This window comes from Pantherophis guttatus, chromosome 2 (genome assembly GCF_059756535.1).
Source record: "Pantherophis guttatus breed Tessera chromosome 2, ASM5975653v1, whole genome shotgun sequence".
Classification (NCBI taxonomy): Eukaryota; Metazoa; Chordata; class Lepidosauria; order Squamata; family Colubridae; genus Pantherophis; species Pantherophis guttatus.
The window spans coordinates 247,829,651-247,856,677 of NC_142064.1; the positions used below are offsets into that span (position 1 = coordinate 247,829,651).

At 38.2% G+C, this 27,027-nt stretch overlaps 2 protein-coding genes across 13 annotated transcripts in view; one reads left to right on the plus strand and one right to left on the minus strand.

Annotated features, from left to right (window-relative positions):
- The first annotated feature begins 6,752 nt into the window (after window positions 1-6,752).
- On the plus strand, window positions 6,753-19,072 carry PDHB (pyruvate dehydrogenase E1 subunit beta). Its single transcript, XM_034408772.3, has 9 exons — window positions 6,753-6,890; window positions 11,824-11,931; window positions 12,031-12,093; window positions 12,239-12,274; window positions 13,344-13,629; window positions 14,997-15,107; window positions 17,142-17,233; window positions 17,647-17,788; window positions 18,572-19,072. The coding sequence occupies exons 1-9, from the start codon at window positions 6,777-6,779 to the stop codon at window positions 18,715-18,717; spliced, it is 1,098 nt and encodes a 365-aa protein (XP_034264663.1). The 5' UTR covers window positions 6,753-6,776; the 3' UTR covers window positions 18,718-19,072.
- A 1,216-nt stretch (window positions 19,073-20,288) lies between these two features.
- PXK (PX domain containing serine/threonine kinase like) overlaps window positions 20,289-27,027 on the minus strand; it is a 53,228-nt gene continuing 46,489 nt past the window's right edge. For 2 of the 12 annotated variants that reach the window (XM_060684302.2, XM_060684300.2), the window contains exons 18-19: window positions 26,088-26,117; window positions 21,204-21,342 (exon numbers count right to left, since the gene is read on the minus strand). In XM_060684302.2, coding sequence (XP_060540285.1) covers window positions 26,101-26,117 — 17 coding nt within the window. In that variant the 3' untranslated portion in view covers window positions 21,204-21,342; window positions 26,088-26,100. Of the gene's footprint in view, window positions 21,343-26,087; window positions 26,121-27,027 lie in introns of all 12 variants that reach the window. The other 10 variants (XM_060684303.2, XM_060684301.2, XM_060684296.2 and 7 more) reach the window with 7 other exon arrangements.

Sequence of the window (27,027 nt, forward strand, 5' to 3'; positions counted from 1 at the left end):
AACCACACATCGGGCTGGATTTGCACATGCTTGTCCACAGCATTGTTTCACGCATAGCGAGGCGATCTCTCCGGCCTGCGCTGCAGGAGGATTAAAGACGGCTATTGAAGAATCCAAGCATGAGACCATCGTGTTAATTTCATGCAACTCTTTGTTTTGTGAAAGTGATCGCTTATTTGCATACTGTACGATCACCCATAGAGCAGAATAGGTAGTGGATTTCTTCAAAGTGAGGTCAGGTTGTTCGGCTGATTCTTTTAATCCTTTTTGTAAGTTGTAGCAACTTGTTTAGTTTATTGAAAACATGTCTTACTATTAGAAATCTCAAAGTTCCTGTTATTTCTTTGGCAGCCTAAAGACTTCCTACCAGTTTGTCTTACTATTAGAAATCTCAAAGTTCCTGTTATTTCTTTGGCAGCCTAAAGACTTCCTACCAGTTAATTTATTTTCAGCTTTCCAGAAGGCAAGATATTCAAGGTTCTTTCATTAAACTATTATCACTCCCCCCCCTTTTTCCCCCCAGGATCAGAATCCTGGTTCACCTTCATTTGTGACTCATTTTTCTCCCTGTTGTAGATTTTCCCGTCTATCTTCCATTCGTGCTCGAAAATGCTGAATAGAATATAGAAGTTGCTAAAAATACAAATATCTTTAATTACAGAAATTGCAATTAACCAAATAGGTATGTAAACATTAATATTTTATGTGTGTTTCCCCAAAATGTGACATACACTGGGTGCACAATTATTAGGCAAGTTGTATTTTGGAGGATTAATTTTTATTTATTTCAAAATACATTTCAAAACAACAACAACTGGTGACCAATATAGTCATAAGCCTTCCATTCATGGAGTCTGTCAGTTTCTTGTTCTGTTGAGGATCAACCTTTTGTTCAGAAGCAACCACCACCTCCCAGATACTGTTCAGAGAGGTGTACTGTTTTCTTTCACCATAAATCTTCCTTTTAAGAAGAGCCCACAAGTTCTCAATAGGGTTTGAGAACTTGTGGGCCCTTCTCAGCTGAGGAAGGGGGGCATTATTCTTTCATCTTGAAGGCCTTTGGTGGCTAGCCACACAGTGGAGTACTTTGATGCATGCGATGGAGCATAAAAATCATGGTCTTCTTGAAAGATGCAGACTTTTTCTTGTAGCACTGCTTGAAGAAAGTATCTTCTAAAAACTGGCAGTAGGTTTGGGAGTTGATTTTGAGTCCATCTTCAACCCGAAAAGGTTCAGCTAGCTCATTTTTAATAATACCAGCCCATACCAGTACCCCACCTCCACCTTGGTTGTATCTGAGTTGAAGTGGAGCTGTGTGCCTGTTACTGATCCAGCCAGGGGTCCATCCATCTGGTCCGTCAAGAGTCACTCTCATCTCATCAATCCATAACATCTTTGAAAAATCTGCCTTCAGGTATTTCTTGGCCCAGTCTTGCCTTTTCAACTTAAATGTCTTGTTCAGTGGTGATTGGATTTCAGCCTTCTTTAACTTGGCCACCCCAATATCTTAACTATTTCAAGAGTGCTGCATCCCTCTAAAAGACTTTTTACAATTTTTGACTTTTCAGAGTCAGTTAAAATCTCTTTTTTAGCCCATTTTGCCTGAGGAAAAGAAGCTGCCTAATAATTATGCACATCTTGATATAGGGTGTTGATCTCCTTAGGTCACACCCTCATTACACAAATACACATCACCTGATATGCTTATATCTACTAAGCATTCAAGTTTATACAGCTTGGAGGTGGGAAATATGCATTAAAATGATGATACGTCAAAATACTCACTTGCCTACTAATTGTGTACACAGTGTATATTTACTCAGTTGATTGATTAATGTGGCCACCACCCATGTCAAACATATCTGTAGGCAGCTAAGAGGGAATAAAAACAAGAAAAAATATAACTGGGAAGTTATATATTTTAATTTTTAATTGTTCTAATAGTTTTTAATGGTTCTGTTTTAATTGTTTTGATTGTTCCTGGTTTATGTTTGTGTGTGCTAGCTGGAGTCCTGTAAATAAGGGACTATAAATTTAATAAATAATAAAACAAAAGGTAAGGAATATAGCAGCCAAGATAAAGCTAGAGCATAATCAACGTAACTACAACATGGGCTTAACTGCATGGCTCAGGACTTAATATTTTGGCTTTGGCCATTAAGTCAAATCTTATGTTAATATATTAAGGTTTGTGGAACTTTGACTTATTAAACATGTCATTCTAAGAGTGTTTTTTCTGAACCACACATGAATGCATCTATGAGATCATGACATCAAGCTTGCAAACTCAGAAGAGAGTTCTTACTGATATATTGGGTCGTAGGTCAGCTTATGCCTCCCAGAATGCTTCATTCTCGGTTCTTTCATACTCTTAGGCTGTACACTTGAACAAGGCTATGATTATTCAGGAAATGTACACGTGTGCACATATAACTCCATATGTATGAGACCCAATTTAGCATATTATTCCTTGTAATGGCCTCACGGATACAAGTATTCCTGAACTTACAATTGCAAATGAGCTCAAAATTTCTGTTGCTAAATGAGGCATTTATTAAGTGAGTCATGCTCCATTTTATGACTTTTTTTCCCCCATAGTCGTTAAAAAAATCCCTGCAGTTAAATGAATTATGCAGTTGTTAAGCAAATCTGGATTCCCCCATTGACTTTGCTTATTGAAAGCTAGCTGGGAAGTTGCAAATGGCAATCAATGATCTCAGGATACTGCAAGCACCATAAATACATGCTGGTTGCCAAGTGCCAGAATTTTGATCATGTGACGGGGATGATGTGATGATTGTAAATACAAAGATCAATTGCAAGTCACTTTTTTCAGCACCATGGTAACTTCAAACACTAAACGAGTGACTGTAAATTGAGGACTATCTGTAATTGTCACAAAAATATATTTTTGTGGGAATAATTTTGCCCCCATAATTTTTCTGTGTAATTCAGAAACAGAAAGTAATAAGCCAACCAACCAACCAACCAATTTAGTGTGATTTGCTGGTCTAGAAGGTTGGGAATTAACTGAATCCTGACTGTGTGCATTGTGCAGTTGCATGCAAATGTTAGGTGCCATAGGTCACATTCCATTTTTTCATGAAACTCTAAATTAATAGAAGCTATCACAACTTCTACAAGGAAAAGAATTAAATATAACATCTTAATGCAAATCTGAACGTGTACTTAACTATTCATGTGCAGCTGTTGACAGATTCAGAATAAGAAAACAGTCAATATGGTAAGTGCAGAAGTTTGAATGATCTCTCAGTAGTTCTTAACATCTCTCTGGCAGAAATAACAGTTTCCAGATGTTTCCTGCACCCAATCAAAAGCTTTTCTGTACTAGCTTTGTTTTATTTTTCATTCTTTGTTAGAGAATTTTAATAGTTCTCTACTGGCATGCACTATGATCCTTTTGTGCAAGCTTGTGTGTGCAAGCATTTTTAAAGTGATATGAAGGTATATTTCAGTCTATTCTCTTGCTGAAATATCCAACCTTTTAGTTGGTGGAAATGGCAGTAATCTGTTTGCTTGTAAGGAATCCCTAGAATAGGGATTCCTTACAAGGAGGACCCAGATTGTGGGGGCAATAAACTGACTTTGTATAAATATACAAAAGTATGAAGGCTATTGCTTAACACATTGTAAGCCACCCTGAGTCTCCGGAGAAGGGCGGCATATAAATTAAAGCAAAAAAAAAATAAAAAAAATAGAGATACTGGTTTCTGAGGAATAGCAAAAGCACACTTTGGGTAAAACTAGTTTATTCTGGTTAAAATAAAACAAAACTGGCACTATCCTAACTATTTCCAGAAAGGTACTGGTATAACTAAGGCTAGTATGTTCATCAAGATTTTGCTATCTAGTTTTAAAAAGTGGCATGTGAAAATTCTGATTGACTAAACTTGCAATGGACAGCAGATGTCAATATCAATGGACCCATTTTGTAAGAATGTAAGAAGAATAGAAGATGAGATTTATGAATTAAGAAATGAAAAGGAAGAAGGGAGAAAAAGGAAGGAAAGAAGGAAAGGCAGGTCTGTGAACCTAAAAGATTGCAATAAGTTATGAATGCAAGTGGTACAATATTGAGGGGTTGGATTGTGCAAGGAAACAAAGTAGATTTAATTGAACGAAAGGGCTAAAATGTGAGAAAAATTAAATTGCTATAATCTAGATTCTTGTGACTTTATGACAGTAGGAAAGGATCCATAGTTCAGTCATAATAGATTACAATGCTCCAATAAATAATAATAGAAGAACCTGGAATGCGTTTTGGGAAAATAATGCAATATTTTGAACAAATATGCTGCATGGAAAGTCTGAATGAAAATGACGATTGAAGCTAAGAAAAAAAAGTATATTCTATGTTTTTTAAAAATAGGTCTCTTAATACGTATGCATGGAAAATGAATGAATCTAAAAGCATGATTGTTTTTGATGAAAAACAAAATACAATGAAATAAGAGATTCTGGTATAGAAATAGATTTTGGATAGTATAAAAATAGACTGGCAGTAAATGGACATGGAATAAAAACTAAAAGAAAATATGGTGAATGCAAAAAGTATGAGTCTATGTGAAAAACAACAGATTCTCAAATTTTGTGGTGCCATTACCCCTTAGATGCTAAATGTGTGTGTGTGATTATTCCACTACCTCCTCTTTGGTATTAATGAATATACCACCAATTAGTTTTGCTTTTGTTAGCCTCCTTAGATTTATGCATTATTAGAAATTTATTTATTTATTATTCATATTTCTATGCCGCCCACTCTCCGAGGACTTTGGGCGGCTTACACCAAAGACAGTATACTAAATAGCATATTGCCCTCAACAATCTGGGTCCTCATTTTACCCACCTTGGAAGGATGGAAGGCTGTCAACCTTGAGCGGGTGAGATTTGATCCACTGATCTGCTGAACTAGCAGTCAGCTGAAGTAGCTGCAGTACTGCACCCTAACCACTATGACTTTGGTGGTTTACAACTACAATGTTTAATCTCCCAATACAATTAATGCAACGTTGCTATAAAGGAAGTATATAGGCTGCTTAGAACAGAGTGAATAATTATGTTGCTTAGTGTCGCAGAATTGTGTGGAGTTAAACTAACAAGTATTATTTTAAAAAGTCTGCTTGGTGCAATGATAACATGAAAGATGTTGTGGGTTAGGAAAAAACTCGCATATGAGAGACTAATTACATCAAAAATCAAAGACAAATACTGTTTTATGTGCAAAGAAAGAAAGCTGCAACGAATCTAGCTGAAGAGCAAAGAATGATTTATTTGAAAAGAGCCACAGAATATGTACGCAGAGTTAGATGGTGTAAAATGTTACAGAAATGTGCTTTGCATATGGAATGGCTGTGGGATTTCTTTTAACATGTGCAAAATATTGTAGCTATAGCTGACAACTGGAAGAAAATTATTGTCGTTTCCATATACAAAAAGAAAGGCAGCAAGAATGAATATACAGAGGAATTAATTTGTTCTATTGCCTGGGAAGATATTTGGCTGGAATCTGATTGAAAGAGTAGATCATTTATTCATAGTGAATTCTACAAAACTAAGGTAGCAGTGTTTAATCAATTCAGTTGGAACTGAAAGATGGCTTTTGTACCAATTCCCAGCTGCCTTTACCCTGCATATAATGCATTTTCATATACTTGTAACAGAACTTGCAACAAAGAATGGGCTTCGTTTCCAAAGTATGATTAGCAAGTGTATTCCATCCATTCTATGTTTTCTTTCTTTTTTGCAAAGCAATTGTAAATAAAATGTCTTTTCCAGGGGAAAAAACAAAACAAAATATCCAGATGAGTTCTGATGTGATGGCTCAGTAATCTTCAATGGGCTTCCATTCTAAAGCTTTATTCTTAAGACTCCTACACATCCTTATGGCCTTATTATTTTGGATTGAGGAAAGGTATGCAAATCCTCCTTAAATAACTGTTTACATTTTTTTTTTTACAGTTTACAGTTGTTTACAGCTTTTTCAACCGTCTTGACCCGGCCTCTTCATTATTAACTGTGAAGCTTTTTCTATCTAAAATCTATTCAAATACATAAAAGCTGCCCTGGAATTGGGTCATAGGGGGATTTTTAAGTAGGGGCTCTGAATTGGAAGTATCAGCTGATTCCATTAGGGGAAAAGGTGTTAGACTTTTTTCCATTATCTGGCTGAAAATTTGGGCTCTTTTCTGTGTTGCCCAACCGAGACAGGTCTCATAATAGCACATACACTGCTCAAAAAAATAAAGGGAACACAAGCAGAAGACATCCGAGATCTGAATGAATGAAATAGCCTTATTAAATACTTTGTTCGTTACATACAGTAGTTTTGTGTTCCCTTTAGTTGTTTGAGCAGTGTATAAACTACTGTATGTAAAGAACAAAGTATTTAATAAGGCTAATTCATTCATTCAGATCTCGGATGTCTTCTGCTTGTGTTCCCTTTATTTTTTTGAGCAGTATATATATATATATATTTTCTCTCATCCAGCCAACTTTCTGCGAACTGCTCGAATTACAGCTGGAAAATATTCTCCTTTTACGTTGGAATCCCAGTGTTCTCAACTGAGGGCGGAAGCGGGGCAAAAAAAAGTACCAGCGAACAGCTACAGGGGCAGTTCTCGTTGTTTCAACCTCGCGAGAATCTTTCTCTCGTCGGGTTACTGGGCAACCGTGGAGAGCGAAAGCGGGGTGGGTGGGTGCTTGGGCGGCGCAAGGATTACGTAACAGCCGCGCGCCGGGTGGAGGGCAGCTTCAAGATGGCGGCGGGTCCACTCCGAGGTCTTGTCAGGTGTGTTTGGCGGCTGGAAGCCGGCCGGTTATCGGCACCTCCACAGCGAGGCTTCCGGTCGTCTGGGCCTGCTGCTGTTCAGGTACGGGAGCTCGAGCGAACTGTTAAGGAAAGATTAAAACACCTTTAAAACCCACGGAAGCGAAGGTCAATTCCTCCCCAAATTAAGGGACAGTCGAAAAGATGCTGGTCTGGATGGAGGTGATCTAACTGGGCGTTACTTGCTTGACCTAAAGGGAGAGCAGATGCGAATAGGAGCATTTGCTGTGTTTTAATATTTCAGACAAGGTTAGTTTAGCTTTCTATATTTTTCCACTTTAAATCTGGCACCTAATAACAACCTATTTCGTTACGTTGCAACATTGGAAACGTCCCGGGAGAAGAGAGATAATAACTTCGTGTAATTGCTTCCAAAAATGTTCAACCAAAATCAGCTGAAATGGAGGCTGCCACCAAAAGTGATTAACATGAATCTTAACCCTCCAACTTAGAAAGAATATAATTAATAGAATACACCTGTAAGGAATGAGTATTTGGCACCCAAATAGGTGGTTCTTGGTTAACAACCATTTGTTCAGCGACTGCTAGAACATATGAAGGGCACTGATTGTACATACCGGTACTTGCAATTTGTGGTTGTTGCTTGTTGTCTCGCTTGAGTTAGGACATTGCAGCATTCCATGTCATAGAAATAGAATAGGAATAAGAATAGAAATAACCTTATTTTCACTTAGAATGTACACTAATCGGCATGCATTAAAATGAAATTTTGTTGCACACAGCTCTCAAAGGGTCACCATCTCCTATATACGTTACATAACCATGACAAAATAAATGAATATAAAATTATGCATATACCCACATATGACACATTCCATGTCATTGAACATTATTTGTAATTTTTGTGGCCGGCTTTCTATAAGCAATGAGGGAGCTGGCAGGAAGTTGCAAATCGGGACCATGTGACATAGGATTCACTTAACAGCAATTGGGACTGAAATTCCTGCTGCTAAGTGGTATGTCCCTGTGATGTACTGTGTTGCTTAGTGACAGAAATTCCAGTCCCAATTGCCGTTATTAACCAAGGACTACCTGTACAACCAATCTAACCATCTAGTTTAGAAAGATTATACTGTAATTAAAATAACAGGTTTAAGGAAGTGTACCAAATAGGAATAGTTGTTTATTGTACGTATTATGGATAAATGTCCAAGGGATGCTAGTGGCTTTCCAGTTGTGTTTTGGGATGTGTGAAAGCATATATACTTTTGTATGCAGACAATCATGTTAATGGCCAAGAACCAGAATAACTTGCAGCAAAGTTTAGATTGTGTGATACTACAAGGAAAGCGGACATGGCAGTTAATATGGAAAAGAGGTATGTAGTTGTGCTTGACTGGAAAAAAGTGGAGTAAATGATTATAAGTGAATAGAGAGAAGTTAAAGCAAGGTATGCATCTTATTAGAATATTCAGTGAAGAAAAAGGTTGGTGACATTGCAAGATGTGCAAATAAAGATAGAGATGCTACAATAATTCACAAAAGTTATAGGAACTATTTCAGTTTTAGCAGACCAAAGACGTGACCATGAATTTCCTATTCTCTAAACATTTATCAATACCTTCAGAAAGGATCTAGTTATGTGGCTAATGCCTCTAGGTAAAGGAGTTATATCCATCAAAATGAAGGAACTAAAGTTATTACTTGTCCCTGAGATTTTGATCAGCTAGCATTCTGTTGGAAATATTTTCTGCACTAATAAAGGAAAATATTTGTAACTCACAGTTGACATGAGGGATCCTTGGTGTTCTCTGAGCTTGCTTATTTTCTTGCAAACATTTCATTACCCAAACTAGGTAACAATAGTGCTAGTAAGGCAGGAGTATCAAACTCAAGACCTGGGGGCCGCCCTGGAAACAGCAAAGGACCAACCTGCGATGCCTCTGCCAGCAAAAACAGAACTCCGTTTTCACTGGCAGAGGATTGCAGGACGCCGTCGTAGCTGAAAACGGAGCTCGCGAGGGCCACGGGCGATCCTCCTAGATCCTGTTTTTTCTGGCAGAGGATTGCAGGATGCCGTCAAGGCTGAAAATGGAGCTCACCAGGGCTGCAGGCGGACTTCCCAAACTCTGTTTTCACTGACAGAGGGTTACAGGAGGCCGTTGCAGCCTAAAATGGAGCTTGGGAGCCCGTTTTTGCTGGGAGAGCACTTGGGCCACCACAGACGCTCCTGATATGAGTGATGTCGAGTTGACATCACTTATATCACACACACACCCAAGGTCAAACACAATCTTGATGTAGTCCTCAATGAAAGCGAGTTTCATACCCTGGTAGTGAGGGGAGCCATTTGCTGTTAGTTTATGTTCTAGTGGCTTGCCTGTCAGTGTTGGTGGGAGTGCTTTTAGAGATTCTTTGTTTGGGCTATTTGCTGTTGGCTTCTTTGGCAGTTTGATTGGAGTATTGTATACCTGATTGTTGTCTGATGTTATTCTTGAATTTAATCTGTGCTGATCTGGGTGCTGATTACTGGTGAAGAGGTGCTTGGGTCTTTTTATTCCTTTTTGGGCAGGGTGATAGTCTCTTTTGCATAGTCTATAGATGTTAATATCTTTTTAAAAAAAGTTTTTTATTGATTTTACAACAACACAACACAACACAACATATAGAACACCAACACATAATATGTATTTCTTTTTACATATCAATTTCGTTCCTCTTACTTTCTATTTTATACATTCCCCATTTTTCCCTTCCTTTATTATCATTATCTTTATTGTCTCTTTATATCTAATTTTATTCATTTACAATATTTTACACATTTGTCACATTCTCCTCTCCATCATTTATTCACATTTACTTTCCCTAATCTTGAACCAATCGTACCACTTAATTCCATACTTAATATTATTCTGTATCTTCCTTTTCTTTTATTTCTTTTGTTAATTTGTCCATCTCTGCACAGTCTACAATTTTCTTAATTATTTCTTCCTTTGTTGGTACATTTTCGTTTTTCCAGGACTGTGCGTAGACTATCCTTGCAGCTGTAATTATATGCAAAATCAAATATCGGATTTCTTTTCTGTAGGTTCTGTTTAATATCCCTAGTAAAAAGGTCTGGTTTCAAGTCCAAGTCCAAGTCTCGGTTACGAGACCGCCTTCTGCCACCAATAGCCTCCCACCGGCCAGTATGCTCGCACAGAGTGGGCTTCCTCAGGGTGTCGTCCACCAGACAATGTCGGCTGGCGACCCCCAGGGGGAGAGCCTTCTCTGTGATGGCGCCCACCCTCTGGAACAACCTTCCCCCAGAGTTACGTACAATAACAGACCTCCGGATTTTTCGTCAGGCCCTTTCAACTAGCTGGGCTGGCTTGAGTTAAATTTTAAATTGATTTTAAATTGGGTTGTTTTAATTTACGGCCAAAATATTTAATTATTTTAATACTGTTTTTAAATTTTGTATGCTCTGTTTTTTACTTTGGCTGTTTACTGCCCTGAGTCCTATTTGGAGAAGGGCGGTATAGAAATGGAAACAAATAAATAAATAAATAAATAAATTGTGGCCAATTATCTCTTCTGTCCAATTTCTAATTTTAGCCCAATATTTTTTCACCTTAGGACATGTCCACCAGAGATGGTAATATGTTCCGGGGACTTTTTTGCATTTCCAACAATTTGGAGAATTATTAGGAAACATTTTAGCGAGCCATACATTTAGTTAATATCTATGTGTCTAATGATGGCTGATTTGTTAGAAATTCCCTGGCATTTTTGGACTTGGCTTGGTCAAGGATGGTCACATTTTCCCAATGGAAACTGGTTAAATCTGTTTATAATTTGTGAAATTAAAGAATTTCCATCATATCTTCTGACTGCTAGTTGGTGTTTGTGGATGGATTCTGTCAGTCTTCTGCCTGTTTGTCCTACATAGTGGTTGTTGTAGTCCTTACATTATATGTTGTAGATGACTCCTGTTTTTTTCTTCTGGGGTTGTTGGGTCTTTTTCTCTGTTTAGGATGTTTTGAAGGGCTTTAGTTTATTAAAGAAACTGCCAAAGAAGCCAACAGTAAACAGCCCAACCAAATAATCTCTAGACCATCCCTACCAACACTGACAGGCAAGCCACTAGAATATAAACTGACAGCAAGCTGCACTCCTTACTACCGTGTTTCCCAGAAAATAAGACTCTGTCTTATATTTTTTTGAACCCTGAAATAAGCGCTTGGCCTTATTGCCATGCTCTCAAAAGCCCGATTGGGCTTATTATCAGGGGATGTCTTATTTTGGTGGAAACCGGATAGCACTGATGATGTTATCTAGTTTGGGTAATAAAATGTCTGCAAGAAAACAAGCTCAGAGAGCACCAAAGACCCCTCATATTTTCTGCAACACAGTGGTTTAGTGAGAGGTGGCTAGCTAATTGCAAATGTGCTTGGAAGGAACCTATTATTTATATCAGTTCAATCTATCTTTAAACCTAGAGGTTACATGGAAATAGCCTTGGTTAGAAATGCTAGCATAATGGCCATTGAGTAAAATGAGTTTGCTTAACAACTGCTGCAATTTTATGGTAGTAAAATCGGGCAATCATGTGGTGACCTGCTTAATGACCGCCATAACTTGCAACCATAATTTCGGGCTCAAGTAAATTGAGGACTAACTGTAGTACAGAATAATTCAGAAAGTTCTATAATAGTCACACAATCTTTTCCCCTTGTAAGTGCCAATGTAGGAAAATTGTATTTCTTGAGCATGGGCACCATTCATTTTCCCCTGTACAGAACTATGACAGATATCCTTCACCTGTTCAGTACATTCTTCTCCAGGGCGGAGGATAGCTTGTCCTTTCTAATCCTTTGATAGGATGTCAGATTGGCGTAAAATACTTGCTCTCAACTGTCGAAATTGTAATCCAAATTCCAGTTAAAATATTGCGGTCTTCCTTCCTCTCTTGGGACAGTAACTACTAGAAGTAACTGTTTGTGGATTTTGACTTAGATATCTTATCATCACAGATCACTGTCCGTGATGCTTTAAACCAGGCCTTAGATGAGGAGATAGAGAGGGATGAGAAAGTTTTCTTGCTCGGAGAGGAAGTCGCGCAGTATGATGGTGCATACAAGGTAAGATATCTACCAAGGCATTCTAGTATATTTATTAGTATAATTATTTAGAAGGATATTGTTTTAGCAGCAATTTGACCTCCTTTTTCAAATCTACAGATTAGCAGAGGACTTTGGAAGAAATATGGAGATAAAAGGATAATAGATACTCCTATATCAGAGGTATGAATTCAGAAAATACCTTTAATCTTTTTATTTTAGCTTTAAACAAATTGGCTTATGTGAGATCATTGGTGTCTAAATCTTATTTCATAAAGTGATGGTTTATGTTTGTGAATTCTTTAATTTGCTTGTTTTCCTTCCCTAGATGGGATTTACTGGAATTGCTGTTGGTGCTGCCATGGTATGTAGCTCCCATATGTTAGACTGTGCAGAAATGAACAGATTGACACTAAGAATAAAAGATAAAGAGGAATCGGTGTATTTCAAGACATGGGAAAGATTCTACGTATGGATAGAAAAGAAATATGAATAAAAGTTGATAGATAAATGATATAGATAATAGAAAGTTAAATGAGGGATAAGATAAAAAAGAAATAGAAACTCAGATGACACCAGAGTAAATGAAAAAGGGAGACTGGGCGGGGAGAAAAAGATTATAAATATAAATGTACAATTATGAAATGATGGATTGGGTAAAATGGGAAAGAAATTGAAAAAGTATATACTATTAGAAAATTGGAGTTGTTTGGATAGCAAATAAGGGAAATATTGCACAACAAAGGAGAAAGAAAGGAAAGAGGAGAGGGAGAGAAGAGCGGGAGAAAGAGGAATGGAAGAAAGGGGAAGGAGAGGAAGAAAGGATAGGGGACAAGAGCAGGAGAGAAGGTGAGAAAGGGGGAAAAGGGGAGGAGTGGGGGAGAGGAAGGGGATGTAGGGAAGAGGAGAGGAGAGGAAAAGGAAGAAAGTAGAAGAGGAGAGGAGGGAGGGAGGGGAAAGAAAGAAGAAGGAGAAGAAGGTTTGTTGTGAAAAAAGGGAAAAGAGGGTAGAAGAGCAACCCCAAATGTTAATTAAAATATCTTATTTTTATGCTTTCATTAGGAAAAAATATGTATATATATATATATATATATGATCAATTATGGATAAGAGAATGTACATTTACAATATGTGTATAAGAAATAAAAATAAACTTTTTTTAAAAAAATGTTATAAAGGAAAGTATTTTAAGTAGCTGTGAAGACATCTTAGTTTTTGTTTACGCATCCACCCACCTGATTCATTAAAAGAAATAAGATTTTTAAAGAAACTGTTCTTTTAAAAGAACAGGCAAGACACTTTTGTATTCAAAGGGCTGACAGTTCCAATTAGATATAGGAAATGAATAGAGGAAGATATGGAAGACAGATTACGCAGCAATAGACTGTGTGAGTTTGTATCTTAATATTAATCCAGTTGGTTTGTTTTACCAGGCTGGTTTGCGACCCGTTTGTGAATTCATGACCTTCAATTTCTCCATGCAAGCTATTGATCAGATTATAAACTCGGCCGCCAAAACCTACTATATGTCTTCTGGGTTGGTAACCGTCCCTATTGTCTTCAGGGGTCCCAATGGTGCCTCAGCAGGAGTAGGAGCCCAGCATTCACAGTGTTTTGCAGCCTGGTATGGGCATTGCCCTGGACTGAAAGTAGTTAGCCCCTGGAGTGCAGAGGATGCAAGAGGTCTCCTTAAAGCATCAATCAGGGATGATAACCCAGGTAAACAAATCTCAAAAATTGCTATGTAATACGAATGCACTGCTGCCTTATATTTTATCTGCATCAAACATTTTCTGTTATTTTCTTATGAAATCTAAAATACAGTCCTTGTTTAGCAACCACAATTGGGACCAGTAACGTGACTGTTAAGTAAAGCAGTCACTAAGGGAAACCACAACCGTCCTGTCAGTCTTACTTCAGCTTTCCTTTGCTTTACAGCCCTGCAAAGGTTGTAAATTTAAGGGTTGGTTGCAAAGTTATTTTTTCATCATGGTCATGACTGTGAACAGTCACTAAGCAAGTCAGTCTCTAAACAAGGACTGTCTGTATGAATGGCTGAATTTATATTAGAAAGCTTCCACCTCTGTATTAAAAATCACAACATCTCATAACCAGGATGCAACAAGCTGGGGGAGCCCAAGGTAATTTTCGCAATAGCAACCTATTTTCCAGGAAGTTTGTCTTGGGCTATCATATCCTTTGGTGAAAGCTTTCAAATCCAGGTGGTTTATAATTGTGCGGGCCTAAACTAATGTACTGTCCAATTAGAGCATTTTTTCTTATTATACAATTAGAATTTCGATGATTGGAGGATGGTTGGAAGAGACCTGATGGTTTTCATAGGCAAACTTTTATGAGTAGAGGGATGACATATCAAGAAACAACCCCCCCACACACACACACACCAAAAAAAAGTCAGTGTATATACCCTTATTAAAGAAGCCATTTCAGGAGAGTTGCTATTAACTCTTTGATTTTGGATTTAAGCAAACATTGTCTGAAAATTTCAGGAGTATTCTGTTCTCCCGAAGGGTTAATAACCTGTAAAACTGTGTGCTTGGATTTTTTTGCATTAACATTAACATTTCATATGCTGTGCAGAATTAATTCACATAGATTTAATTGAAAAAGTAGCAATGTTTACTTGGCTATTTTAAAACTAAAACTAAAAATCTAATTTGAATTAAATAACCAAGTTTCACTTGTGATATAAAATGTAAGGGGTGCTTCATGGTAGAGAGGCATAGATCAATTATTTCAGGCTTGAAATATTTAACATTGGAGCTTCTAATACACTCCTGATTCCCATTTGACTATTCCTGATATTAGATATTAAAGGCATCCCCAGAATTTTGCTTTGCATGAATGCACACGCACTGCAGAATTTTGACTTTTGGAACTAACATGAATTCTTGGCCCTTACGTTTCATCAGATATATTTCTTTGTACTTTAGGTTTCACTCCAAGATATCAAGCTGGTAACGTGCAGGCCTCTATTCTGTCTTAAGAGTCTTTCATTGTAAAAGTAATCTGTGATGAGCACAAGAATTTGTGATTAAAGCACATTTCTTTTTTATTTCTCATAGTTGTCATGTTGGAAAATGAGTTAATGTATGGTGTGTCCTTTGAGTTGTCTGAGGAAGTACTTTCAAAAGATTTCGTTGTTCCTATTGGAAAGGCCAAGATAGAAAAGCAAGGTAAATGAGCATACTATTTGCATTTAGCCTTCCTAAGTTCGCTGGGTGCTCTAGAGTGTTTAAACAATTTGCTGTATTCTGCAAGTACTTTTTTAAAGAGATAGTCTGAAGTAGTTAATCAGCCAGGTTTTCTTTTTTTTTCTTTTTCTTTTTTTTTATGGCTTCCTTGCATTGCCAAACTTATTTAATTTATATGCTGCCTGACTCTCAAAGCAAAAAGAAGATAGACTGCAGAGTTACTAAACTCAGATAGAAACAGAGAAAAAGAAAAGGGGGCTTCAAAGGCCGGGGGTAAAAAATAGAAGAAACTGAGTTTGTAAGCTTCCAGAATTCATCCTACCCCTAATGGTCACCCATTATTTCAAGCCTTAAAACATACATTATTCCTTTTAGAAGTATGTTTACAAACTCAATGAGAATGGAAACAATCCCAAACCTTGGGAACTCATTGATTTTGATTTTTGAGAGGTAGCTTTTGAGTGTGCATGATTAATCTCTACAGTGGCTAGCTTTGTCTGGTATATACACTCCTATATTGTTAAGTATGCTCCCCATCAGGGTGGATTTGATTTAAATCGAGTCGATTTAAATCATGATTTAAATCACTAGTAAAAAGACTTGATTTAAATCAACTCGATTTAAATCATAATTTTTAAAGAGCAACTGTCATCTCTGCTACTCCTTTGACCCACTGTTGACTCACCGATAGTCCCAGTGTTGCAGAATATACAGCCTTGTGCTACATAACTAAGCTCCATTTCATGCTGAATAAACTAAATTATTTATGTATCTTAAATAGAAAACTATCTTACGATAGATTTTTACCCCAAAAGTTTTTTATTAAAATAAATTCAATAAAATAAAAAAATCTGATTTAAATAAAAAAAATCCGATTTAAATCAAAAAAATCCGATTTAAATCAAAAAAAATCATTGATTTTTATCCACCCTGCTCCCCATTAGTCCATCATGTTTTTTTAATTTGGTGATAGAAGTATACGTAAACATTCATTGATCTTTTTAAAATTGATTTCCCCCTTTTCATTTCTAGATGGTTCTAAAATATTCACACATATAGAAAATCTAATTTGGAGGAGTTTCAACTCCTATGTTTGACAGTACCGGTAATCCTCAGGTTACGTCCATTCATAACCAAGGTTACAGTGGTGCTGAAGAAGGGGGACTTACGACTGATCCTCAACATGTAGCTGTTGCAGCACCCCTGCAGTCATAGGATCACCATTTGCAACCTTTACTGCCAGCTTCTCTTAAAGCAGTCAGTGGGGAAACCAGCAGGTCGCATGCTGCTCTCACTCCTACTGCTTTTTTTACCTCGCTGTAGCATCCACTCAAAGTGCCTGGCCACCTGCCCATATCTTACAACCATCAGCCCACTTGCCTGGATTCCCACTGCTTCCTCTATCATAATCTTGTGAAATCCTCACTTAATGGTTCAAAGTTCCCTGATTATGAGGGCAACCAGGATTGCCATTGCTAAGCCATCCCGGTCCCAGTTGCTGTTGTAACCTTAAGACTACCTTATAATTACAACACACATACTGTTCCTATAGTGTTTTGGCAATATTAGGTATGTTTTTTAACAGTAAAACCAGGGGTGAAATCCAGCAGGTTCTGACCGGTTCTGGAGAACCGGTAGCAGAAATTTTGAGTAGTTTGGAGAACCGGTAGTGGGAATTTTGAGTAGTTTGGAGAACCGGCAAATACCTCTGGCTGGCCCAGAGGGGGGTGGGAATTTTGCAATATCCTTCCCCCAGGAGTGGGGAGGGAATGGAGATTTTGCAGTATCCTTCCCCTGCCACACCCACCAAGCCACACCCACAGAACCGGTAGTAAAAAAATTGGATTTCACCACTGAGTAAAACATTTTACATTTTGAGGTAATAAATTCAACTTCAGTTAAAGGGTTTAAAAGTTGACATGATGATGACTATTGGATAATCCTTCTTTAAAAAATTTGCATTTAAAACATCTCTGCCCACGTTACAACTCTTAAATCACCAATTTTGTGTTTCAGGAACCCATATAACCTTAGCGGCTCACTCAAGATCTGTTGGCCATTGCCTCGAAGTAGCTGCTGTCCTTGCCAAAGATGGAGTGGAATGCGAGGTACAAATTATTTTGTTTGGATACAATTCACAAAAAATATATCTTCAAAACTTGTTTCCTACCTTTAAAAGGTGTTAAGAGTTCTGCTGGTTCCTTGGCTGCGCCTACTTCCCCAAGCAACAGAAGCAGCCTTGGAGACCAGCTTTGATGAAAATCTCAGTTACCCATCATTCACGTATTTGCAGATAACATATTAACAACGAGACAAGGTAGATACTTAGAAGGAGAAGTTACCTACCATTGCTGAATAATTTCCAAGATTTTCCAAAGTAAAAAAAAAGGGGGATCTTCAGTGATACACAAGTGTGGAACATTGCCATTCTGTGAATTTTCTCTATTAGTTACAATCTTCGTTTATTTTCCAGACTACAGTGGGACTGACAACTGGTCAATTTCTTAAATCTTTCTCATAGGTTATCAACCTTCGTAGTATTCGGCCATTGGATATTGAAACCATTGAAACTAGCATCATGAAGACTAATAATCTTGTAACAGTAGAAGGTGGCTGGCCCCAGTTTGGGGTGGGAGCTGAAATCTGTGCCAGAATTATGGAAGGTATTTGAAGACTCATGCTTACGGTGGTTGTTCTTAACATCAGGACTCTGGTGCTCTCTTCTTTGAAGCTTTCAATGAAAGTTGGAATGCCCTCATCCTTTATTAGAGTGAATTTCTTTAGACTGCAAAGGCCATCTATCTAATCTGCAGGAGCAGTCTTTCAATGAAGGTCAAGTATATGCACCCATATAATAAAGAGAGTCAGTTAGGTCTAGTGGTTAAGCACCAGGCCCAGGAGACTGAGTTCTAGTTCGGCCTTAGGTTGAAAGTTGGCTAGGTGACTTTAGGCCAATGACTGGGAGACTTGTGAGTTCTAGTCCCATTTAGGTATGAGATCCGGATGGGTGCCTTTGAACCAATCACTCACTCTCAGCCCAATTCACCTCATAGGGTGGTGGTTGTGGGGAAAAGAGGAGGAAGGACTGTTAGGTACATTTGCTACCTTGAATTATTTATAAAAATAATAACAGAGGGATAAAGTAAAATCTAAATAGATAATAGAACCTTCAAACTTACAAATCCCTATTTGACATATCCTCAACCTCTAAATAAAATATATGACTTTAGGTCCCCCCCCCCCCCCCCCCGGAACTCTGTGCTAGTGGCCACAGTACCTTTTTCTATCCTCTTGTTTTCTGAGAGAGATGAGAGCTTAAATTTGGGGGTGCAGATTTTTAGTTCTATAAACTTTCATAAGCAGTTTTTTAGACAAACTAGGCAGCTGGCTGAAAATATCCAGCTTAAACTCGAAGGATGAATGTCAATCCATTCTTCTGATTTCAGGTCCTGCTTTCAACCATCTGGATGCACCTGTGGTTCGTGTCACAGGTGCTGATGTGCCAATGCCTTATGCAAAGATCTTAGAGGAAAACTGCATACCTCAAGTAAAGGACATAATAGTTGCTGTGAAAAAGACGCTCAATATCTAGATTGTGTGTGAAAATTCTGTTCTTTGAGAATTTATCTTTCAAAAAAATATTATTTATGGAGCATACTGCAAGCCACTGTATCCAGAGCTGCACTTTATATTGCACGTGGATTGGAATAAGGCATTACAAAAGGAATAATAGAAACCATGTTTGTTACCATGTTGTCTCTCTCTCTCTCTCTCAAGAAGCCAGTGCAAAGGGAGATGAATTATTAAGGAACGTTCATTATATGGTAAAATGTCTTTGTTATTGCCTACAAGATAAGGTTTGCTTCTGATGAGCAGCCTATTATATCAAGAATCAGCTTGTGCTTATTTTGTAACTTATGTAGCTTGTAATAAAGGTATTAACTAAATTGTGTTGGTGTTGTATCTCTTCCTTATATCACAGAGAGCACAATCATGGCCTCTGCTATTCTTTCCTCTAAGCCAGAGTTCCTTGCCTTGCGGACCAGCCAGGAGGGGGGAGAGGGAAGAGGGGATGGTTTTGCATGTGAGCGCAACTCCAGTTGTGCAAGCAGTGTGCGTGTGCGCCTGCATGCAATTGGCACATGCATGAATGTACCGTGTTTCCCCGAAAATAAGACCCCATATCTTATATTTTTTTTGAACCCCAAAATAAGCGCTTGGCCTTATTTTTGGGGAGGTATTATTTTGGGGCATACGGAGCAAGACGGGGCTCCTCTTGCCGTCTTACCTGATTTCCAACTCGTCTCCCTAACCCTAACCAGAGGAAATGGCGGGGACCTGCTGTACATGCATTTAAATATTTTTGGGAAGCACTTATTTTTGGGGTGGACTTATTTTAGTGCATGTGCTCAAAAGCCTGACTGGGTTTATTATCCGGGGAAGTCTTATTTTGGGGAAAACACTGTACATGCGCTCACCCACTGCTCACGTAAGTGGGGATCCGTGTGCGTGCTTAACTGTTTCCATGATCTGGTTGCAAACACCTCATGGCCTACTAGTGGGCCACAGCACAGAGGCTGGGGATCCCTGCTGTAACCCACTGATGGTGAACCGTTTGGGCTGACGTGTCAAAAATTTGGAAAATGCCTAACTTGACTTTTCTGGCGTGTCTCGCACACACCTCCCCAAACAAAAGAGAAACAATTCTCTTCCTCCATCATCACCCCAATCTAGGCCAATCTGGACAGTGGCACTCTGGCGGTGTCAAGGGTGGGCCTGTTTTTTAAGTAATTTTGGAGAATGCTCTTCCACAGCTATGCAGCTGCCCAAAATCACATGAAAGCATATATCCCATTCTCATGCAATTTTCAGAAGCTGCACAAGAGGTCACCCTGTTTCTGTGTGGCCTCTGTAGCCTTCAAAAACTGCATGAGAATGAGATGTGGTTTCAAGAATCGATGTTGGGTGTTGGTGAATGCTGGCATACCACCCCAAAATTGGCATGTCACCTTTGACACATCACTGCTCTAAGCTGAAGATCATTTTAGATGCATTAGCTGTAACCAAGATCTTTCCCCATCTTAGCTTAATGAATATAGGGTTGCTATACTCAGCAGCTGGACTTTCGTATTTTCAAGGCATTTATGTTTTACCATACTGTACTACTGAAAGATTAAGCAGATTTATTTTCTTCCAACATCAATGAAATTCTATTGACATTTTAATAAAAATATGAGTATATTTCAGACTACATGAACTCTTCTACACAATGACATTGTCTGCATAGGAACAAACACTGACAATATACTTGACTTTAAAAATGGATTACTAATAATCCTTAAAGTGCAATTTAAGATTTTCAACAAATCAGAAAAATGACATTTTTTCACTAAAACATTAAACTTATGTAGGTTTTTTTTAAAAAAAACACCCAGCCCAATAATAAATCATACATTGAGGTTAAATTTGAATTAATGGAAACCCTGCATATGTAAGTAGCTTGATATCCAATTTATCCTCAAGTCTAATGGCATAATTTAATGCCCTCTTCTTTCTAAATTGAGTTGTATTGGGAGCTGTACTTCTAAACATTGACTAATCCATGGATTACCTGCATTTTGCAGGGCAAAAAAGAAAAAAAAAATCAGCATTGCCATGTTTTTCAACATAGTTGAAATAACTTGGTATAGTACAGCTAACATCAATGGGCCAGGGTTTATAGTTCAATCTTTTTGGAAAGCAAGCCTCAAAATATAAATGGTCACTCTATCAGAAGAAATAATATCCGTCCCAAGGAAGATTCCACAAAAGAAATCCCTAAATGGGATCTTTTCACCCTTCAACACAAGCCAAAGACTCTGATCATAGTTATTCAATTATATTACTTTAAGGGGAAAAGTTTGAAATGACTCTTAAACAAAGTGGCCAGATCAAATTATTACAGGAAAGACTGGTTCTGAGGGAACAGAAATAGAAAATATATCCAATTTGATTTGTAAACAACTTCAGCTGATTCTGGGAGCACTGTGGTCGCAGATTTCTGTTTTTTTCAAAGCTGCTTTCTGAAAATTCTGAATGGAACTGAGTAAGGCGCTCCTGCTTGTGCTGTTGACAGGCTGCAGCTCAGGGGGGGTTGGCACATCCAAGTTAGGAGGAGGAGGAGGAGGAGGAGGAGGACCAGGAGCTGCTGGTGGTGATGGAATTGTTGAGGCACCTGCTAGAAAGAAAGAAAGTTCAAGAGTTGAACTTGAAGGAAATGCTGCTGGCAAATGATGGATAACAGAAGCATGATCTGGAGAAGCTCAATACACAAAAGAAAAGAGGTAGAAAATAACACATGGTAAAAGTAAAAAAAAAAGGTTTAAAATGAGGAGTAATGGCATACTGCAGAAAAGTGCAAGGTTTTTTTTTTTTAAAAAATCAACATTCTGTACAATTATTAAGGACTGACAACCCTTAATATGGTGAAAGTTTTGTGAACTCTTTAGAACTATCTGTAATCATGCAGTGGTATAATCTACAATGTTGTCAAAAGCCTCATCTGAGGCCTATTAAGAGATAAGAGATTCTGGTTAAGCAATATCCCAAACTCTGTCTAGTCTTTGGTGGCATCTCCTTTAGCAGTAATGTTTTAATGCAAACATTTCTGTACCTGGTGTTCAATTCACACATTTCTTGGAAGTATTTTAGTCCATTCATTTTTTTTTAAGCTTTCAACTAATCAATATTATTTGACTGTCAGGCATGAATTGTTCACTTCACTTGTCCTACATTTCAATTGAGTTACGTTCAGGGCTTTAACCACCCATTCAAATATATGAATGGCTTCAGCCATTTTATTGTAGATTTATTTATTTAGGATAGATGTCCTGTTGCCCACATTTTTTTAAATCTTCAGCTCACAGACGGTTATTCTGACATTCTCTTGTAAAATTTGCTGCCACGATTCAGAATTCCTTACTCTCTCACTACTTGCCCACCTTCTGACTGATCATACTTAGGTTACAGTACTGTTTGATTATAGATCTCTATAAAGTGTTCATAAACTTTCATCACTGAAGGAGGAATTTCACACCTGATCCCATTCTTAGGCAGAAAAGCTAAGTTATAAGGTGGTTATATCATAGATATCAAGTTCTTAGGGTGCATCCTCTACTTTAATACCATTTGATAACAACTTGTAATTCAAATTCAGAATAAGCTAACTTGTTCAGTTTCCTATTTTAAGTAGATATTTGCTTAAGGCTAAGTATCTCAATTACTATTAACTGTATTTATAACTTATTTTATTAATAAAAGCAGATCTTCCTGTATTGAAATTGGCAGTCCCCCCCCCCGTAAACCTACAAGTCAGTTCTAAAAAAAAAAAATTAAATTAAATTGCCACCAATCTCACTATCGTTACTCTAGGCACCTTACAGTATCCTAAAACCATGTTGTAAGGAAAAATATGAACATTATGTGAACATATATGATTTACATCTGATTCAGGGCACTGTTTCGCAACTTCAGCAACACAACTCTTTTAAGAATTCTGCAATCTAAAGTTCACGCATCTTAAAGTTGTTCAAGTTGAGAAACACTAAGAGGATTTGTGAAGAACAAGGATTTATTCCAAAATAATTTTTATAGAAAACTGTTTCCGATGTGTAACATGTTCAAACCTATGAACCTTTGCCTCAGTTTGGGAATATGGGACTAGCTAGGTAATTTTCAGAATGAACTTTAAAAAGCACTTCCATTGCTCAGGAAAGAAATTATTCAAGTATAATAACAAAGCTTTAGGACTTTTCATGAATTAAAGATTAACTGAATTATCTTCATGAGAACGTAAAAATATATTTTAAGTTCTCATGTACAGTAAGTCCGTATTATTTATTAACAATAGAAATCTGGGGATAAAATCTCCTATCAATTACATTCTCCTGAACATGAGAATAGAGAAATAATCCAGGGTGGACAGATCACCCAATTAACTAAAGGAGTTTCCTATAGATCTACTCTTTCTTAAAGTGGCTCTTTCTAAGGCATTATAATGGCAGGGTCAAGTGCTTAAGACATCAGACTAGAAACCAGGAGACTGTGAGTTCTAGTCCCACCTTTGGCATGAAAGCTGGCTGAGTAACTTGGGGCAATCCCTCTCTCAGTCAAACACCTCACAGGGTTGCTGTTGTAGGGAAAATAGGTGGAGGAAGGAGTATTAGGCATGTTATTTAGAAAAATAATAAAAGCAGGGTCAAATATCTTTTAAAAATTTCCTCAGTAGGGAGATTAAGTCCTGCCAAGAGACTTTGAAGCAGGCCTGGTAAATCAGTGCTGTATTTAAATGCTCAGTATCCCAAGTGCAGTAACTCTTCGGTTACATGAGCCAAATTTGACCAACCTGCTGAGAAAGGTCAGTGACTCCATCTTTTTAAAAAGAAGACTTTGAAGTGCAACATCAGGTAAATAAGCTTTATCAATGTGAAGCTCTTGCTGATAATTATTAGAGTGTGAATTCTGTGTTGTTAGGACAACCTAAATAGGAAGAATTAAATACTGCAGTAAAAATTGATTGAGTGTATAAGATGCTCAGGATAGAAATTCAAAAGAATATGAACTGGAACTCAGTGCCAAGTTATAAAGGTCACAAATAACAGTCCAATGAATTGTACTTTTTCCATCACTTTCCAGTTATATGATGAAGTTATTGGGGTATCTATTTAACTTTGGTCTTACACAGATGTTTCCTTTACTAATCCTGATTTTATTCCACGGACAGTTTTTTTTCTAGCCCAAAACCTGAGTGGCCTTTATCAAGTGAAAAATGTAAACAGTTGAGGGACTCCAAGCTATTAACTCTAGTGACATTCTGTTGCTATGCTTTCCATTAGCAAATTTGACCATTTCACTAGTAAACTGTGCATGGAGTTCCCACCAGAAAACAAAGGTTGCCATGGCTTCACCAACACTGAGCAGCACATCCTTACTCACATGTGATGTTTTTTATAAAAGTAAAATGTTCCTCTAGATCACTGAACCCAATGAATACTCTTGAACCCCGCTCCAAAACAAAAACTCCCGAAAGCTAACAGTGCTCCATTGCCCCTAGCACCGTGATGGCGAACCTATGGCATGCGTGCCACAGGTGGCACGCGTAGCCATATCAGGGGGCACATGAGCTCAACTCCAGCTGATTTTTGGGCCTTCTGGGCCCACCAGAAGTAGGGAAACAGGTTGTTTCCTGCCTCCAGAGGGCCTCGGGGGGTGGGGGTGGGGGTGCCGAAGACCTGTTTTTCTCTCTCACCTGGCTCCAGAGGCTCTCTAGGAGTCTGGGGAGGATGAAAACAGCCTTCCCCACCCCCAGAAGGTCCTCCGAAGCCGAAAATGGCCTGTTTGCCAACTTCTGGTCCCACAAGAGGACCTCCGGGGGGGGAGGCTGTTTTTGCCCTCCCCAGACACCTAGAGAGACTCTGGAGGCTGGGGACAACAAAAAACGGGCCTTCCAGTCCCACCGGAAGTTGGCAAACGGGCCGTTTCTGGCCTCTGAAAGGTTGGGAAAGGCCGTTTTCGCCCTCCCCAGACTCCTAGAGAGGCTCTGTAGTCAGGTGAAAGAGAAAAACAGGCCTACCGGGCCATCACGTGCCAGGAGTGGGGGGAGCCAAGGGGGGTCGCGCGTACATTTGCAGAGGCAGGGCGCATAGAATTATGGGTGTGGCACGCACACACAACCCCCCTGTGCCCCCTCCTGGCACGCGATGGCAAAAAAGTTAGCCATCACTGCCCTAGCATATTATCCCAGAAACCATGTTTGATGTTTAGCTCCTTTAAATGTATGCCCTTGTCTTCTTAACAAAGGAGCACATCTCTTGCTTTCAAGATGTAAATTGCCTTTGTGTGGAAACCCAGCCGTACAGCAAAAATATTCCCCCAAGTATCTTACATAACACCTGCAATACCAGCAAACAATATGTTTACTTGAATATGGTAGCTGGAAGTATCTGAATGTTCTCTCGTTACATAATGCTCATGTAAATAAACGAATTGCTCAGGCTGCTAAATAGGTTGTGTCACCTGCTATTCTTAGCTATCATTTCTTCTAAAATATTTTTCTAAACGGAGAGAGAATGTGCCCAGTTATTTCATAAAGACATTAAAAACATCAATAATTCAGCCTAGATCTATTTTAAAAAAGTTTAAAACTGCAAATTGTTATTTGCTTCATAATGGGTAGGGGTAAAATACCGGTAGATGGACATACTTCCAATGTCCCTATATCCCTAAATTAGGGAATAATTTGTATTCTTTCAAGAAGTACCTGATAGGAACTTCCCAGTGCCACTCTGCTAATGGTACATTCACTAAAACGTACTAAATTCAGAAATTTCTTAATTTAATTATTTATAGACCTTTTACTGGTGTGGTATGATTTATCTTTTCTATGTGAAACACCATAATATATTGAGTTATCCTGAAACCTGGTCCTCCATTTTTATTTCTGACATTTTATAATTTTGGATTAATCTTTTAAAAAGTTTAGCAATTTAGAGGAAAGGCTTCTTGGAAGTTTTCTGCCAGTTTCTTTAATGTTGTAATTCCCTAAGCTCCTCTTTTGCTTTACAATTGGCTAGGGAAAAACATTGTTTTTAAAATGCTAGCAGTGTATAGTATTGTTTGCTTATATGTTTATTTGAAGAAAGCATCTCTTTCAAATTGCTTGAATAGTGGATAATCCTAAAACTAACAAACCTAAGGAGGAGTTAATAAAATGTTTTCTCAAAAAAATAAATATTTTAAAGACTTGTTTAATAATAGCAGATGGAACTTTGATCCAGGGAGGGTAGTAAGGAAAATGTTCTGCCTTTTAACATAATTCCGAAAATTATTAAAATCCATGTTTCATATTTTTTCCTTTCAGCATCGATATTCTCATACTCTGAAATATCATTTTAAAAAACGGACATCAATATTGGATTACTTTACCGAGAATTCATGTTCAAAATGGCGCATGCTCTACTGAAGATAGAAGAAAGGAAGAAGAAAGGCAGGAAAAAAAGAGCACAGCAGTCAGTATTCCATCATTCAGTTATATCCATTCAAGAACAACAAGAGGAGAGAAATACAGATACAAGTAGCCTGTATATCATAACATATACCTAACTGCACTAATTGGTCTGCTGATGTGTTTGCCTTATCCATAGGTTCAAACAGGTGCTTGAAGGTGACAAATACAGTAACCTTGGACACATTCAAAACCTTCCCACCTTTTTTAAACATTAAAAGTTGCAGTGAACATATGAGGCCACTTTATATGATTGAACTATGTGTCCACATTACCCTGATTTGTCCATTCTGATTGGCAGAAATTTCCCACAATCTCCAGAAAATGGAGTTTTCCTCAGCCTTTCTAACTGGGGAGGCTAAGAACTGAATCTAGGAAAAGAACATAGGCTCTATAATTCTGCTATGAACTACAGTTTCTATTTTATCAGAACTACTGTAAAAATATGGGGGTGCGATGGCTCAGTGGTTAAACATTCTAAGCCTGTCAGCCGGAAAGCTGACAGCCCGGGTTCAAAACTTGAGTGCCACACAATGTGGTGAGCTCCTGTTACTTGTAACAACTCCTGCCCACCTAGCAGTTCAAAAACATGGAAATGTGAGTAGATAAATAGGTATCACTTTGGTGGAAAGGTAACAATGTTCCGTGCGCCTTGGCGTACAGCTATGCTGGCCATATGACCACGGAAGTGTCTTTGGACAATGCTGGTTTCCTTGGCTAAGAAATAGAGATAAGCACCACCCCCTCGAGTCAGATTTGACTGGAAAGGAGAAACCTTTACCCTGTTTCCCCGAAAATAAGACCTCGCCTGATAATAAGCCCAATTGGGCTTTTGAGTGCATGCGCTAAAATAAGCCCCTC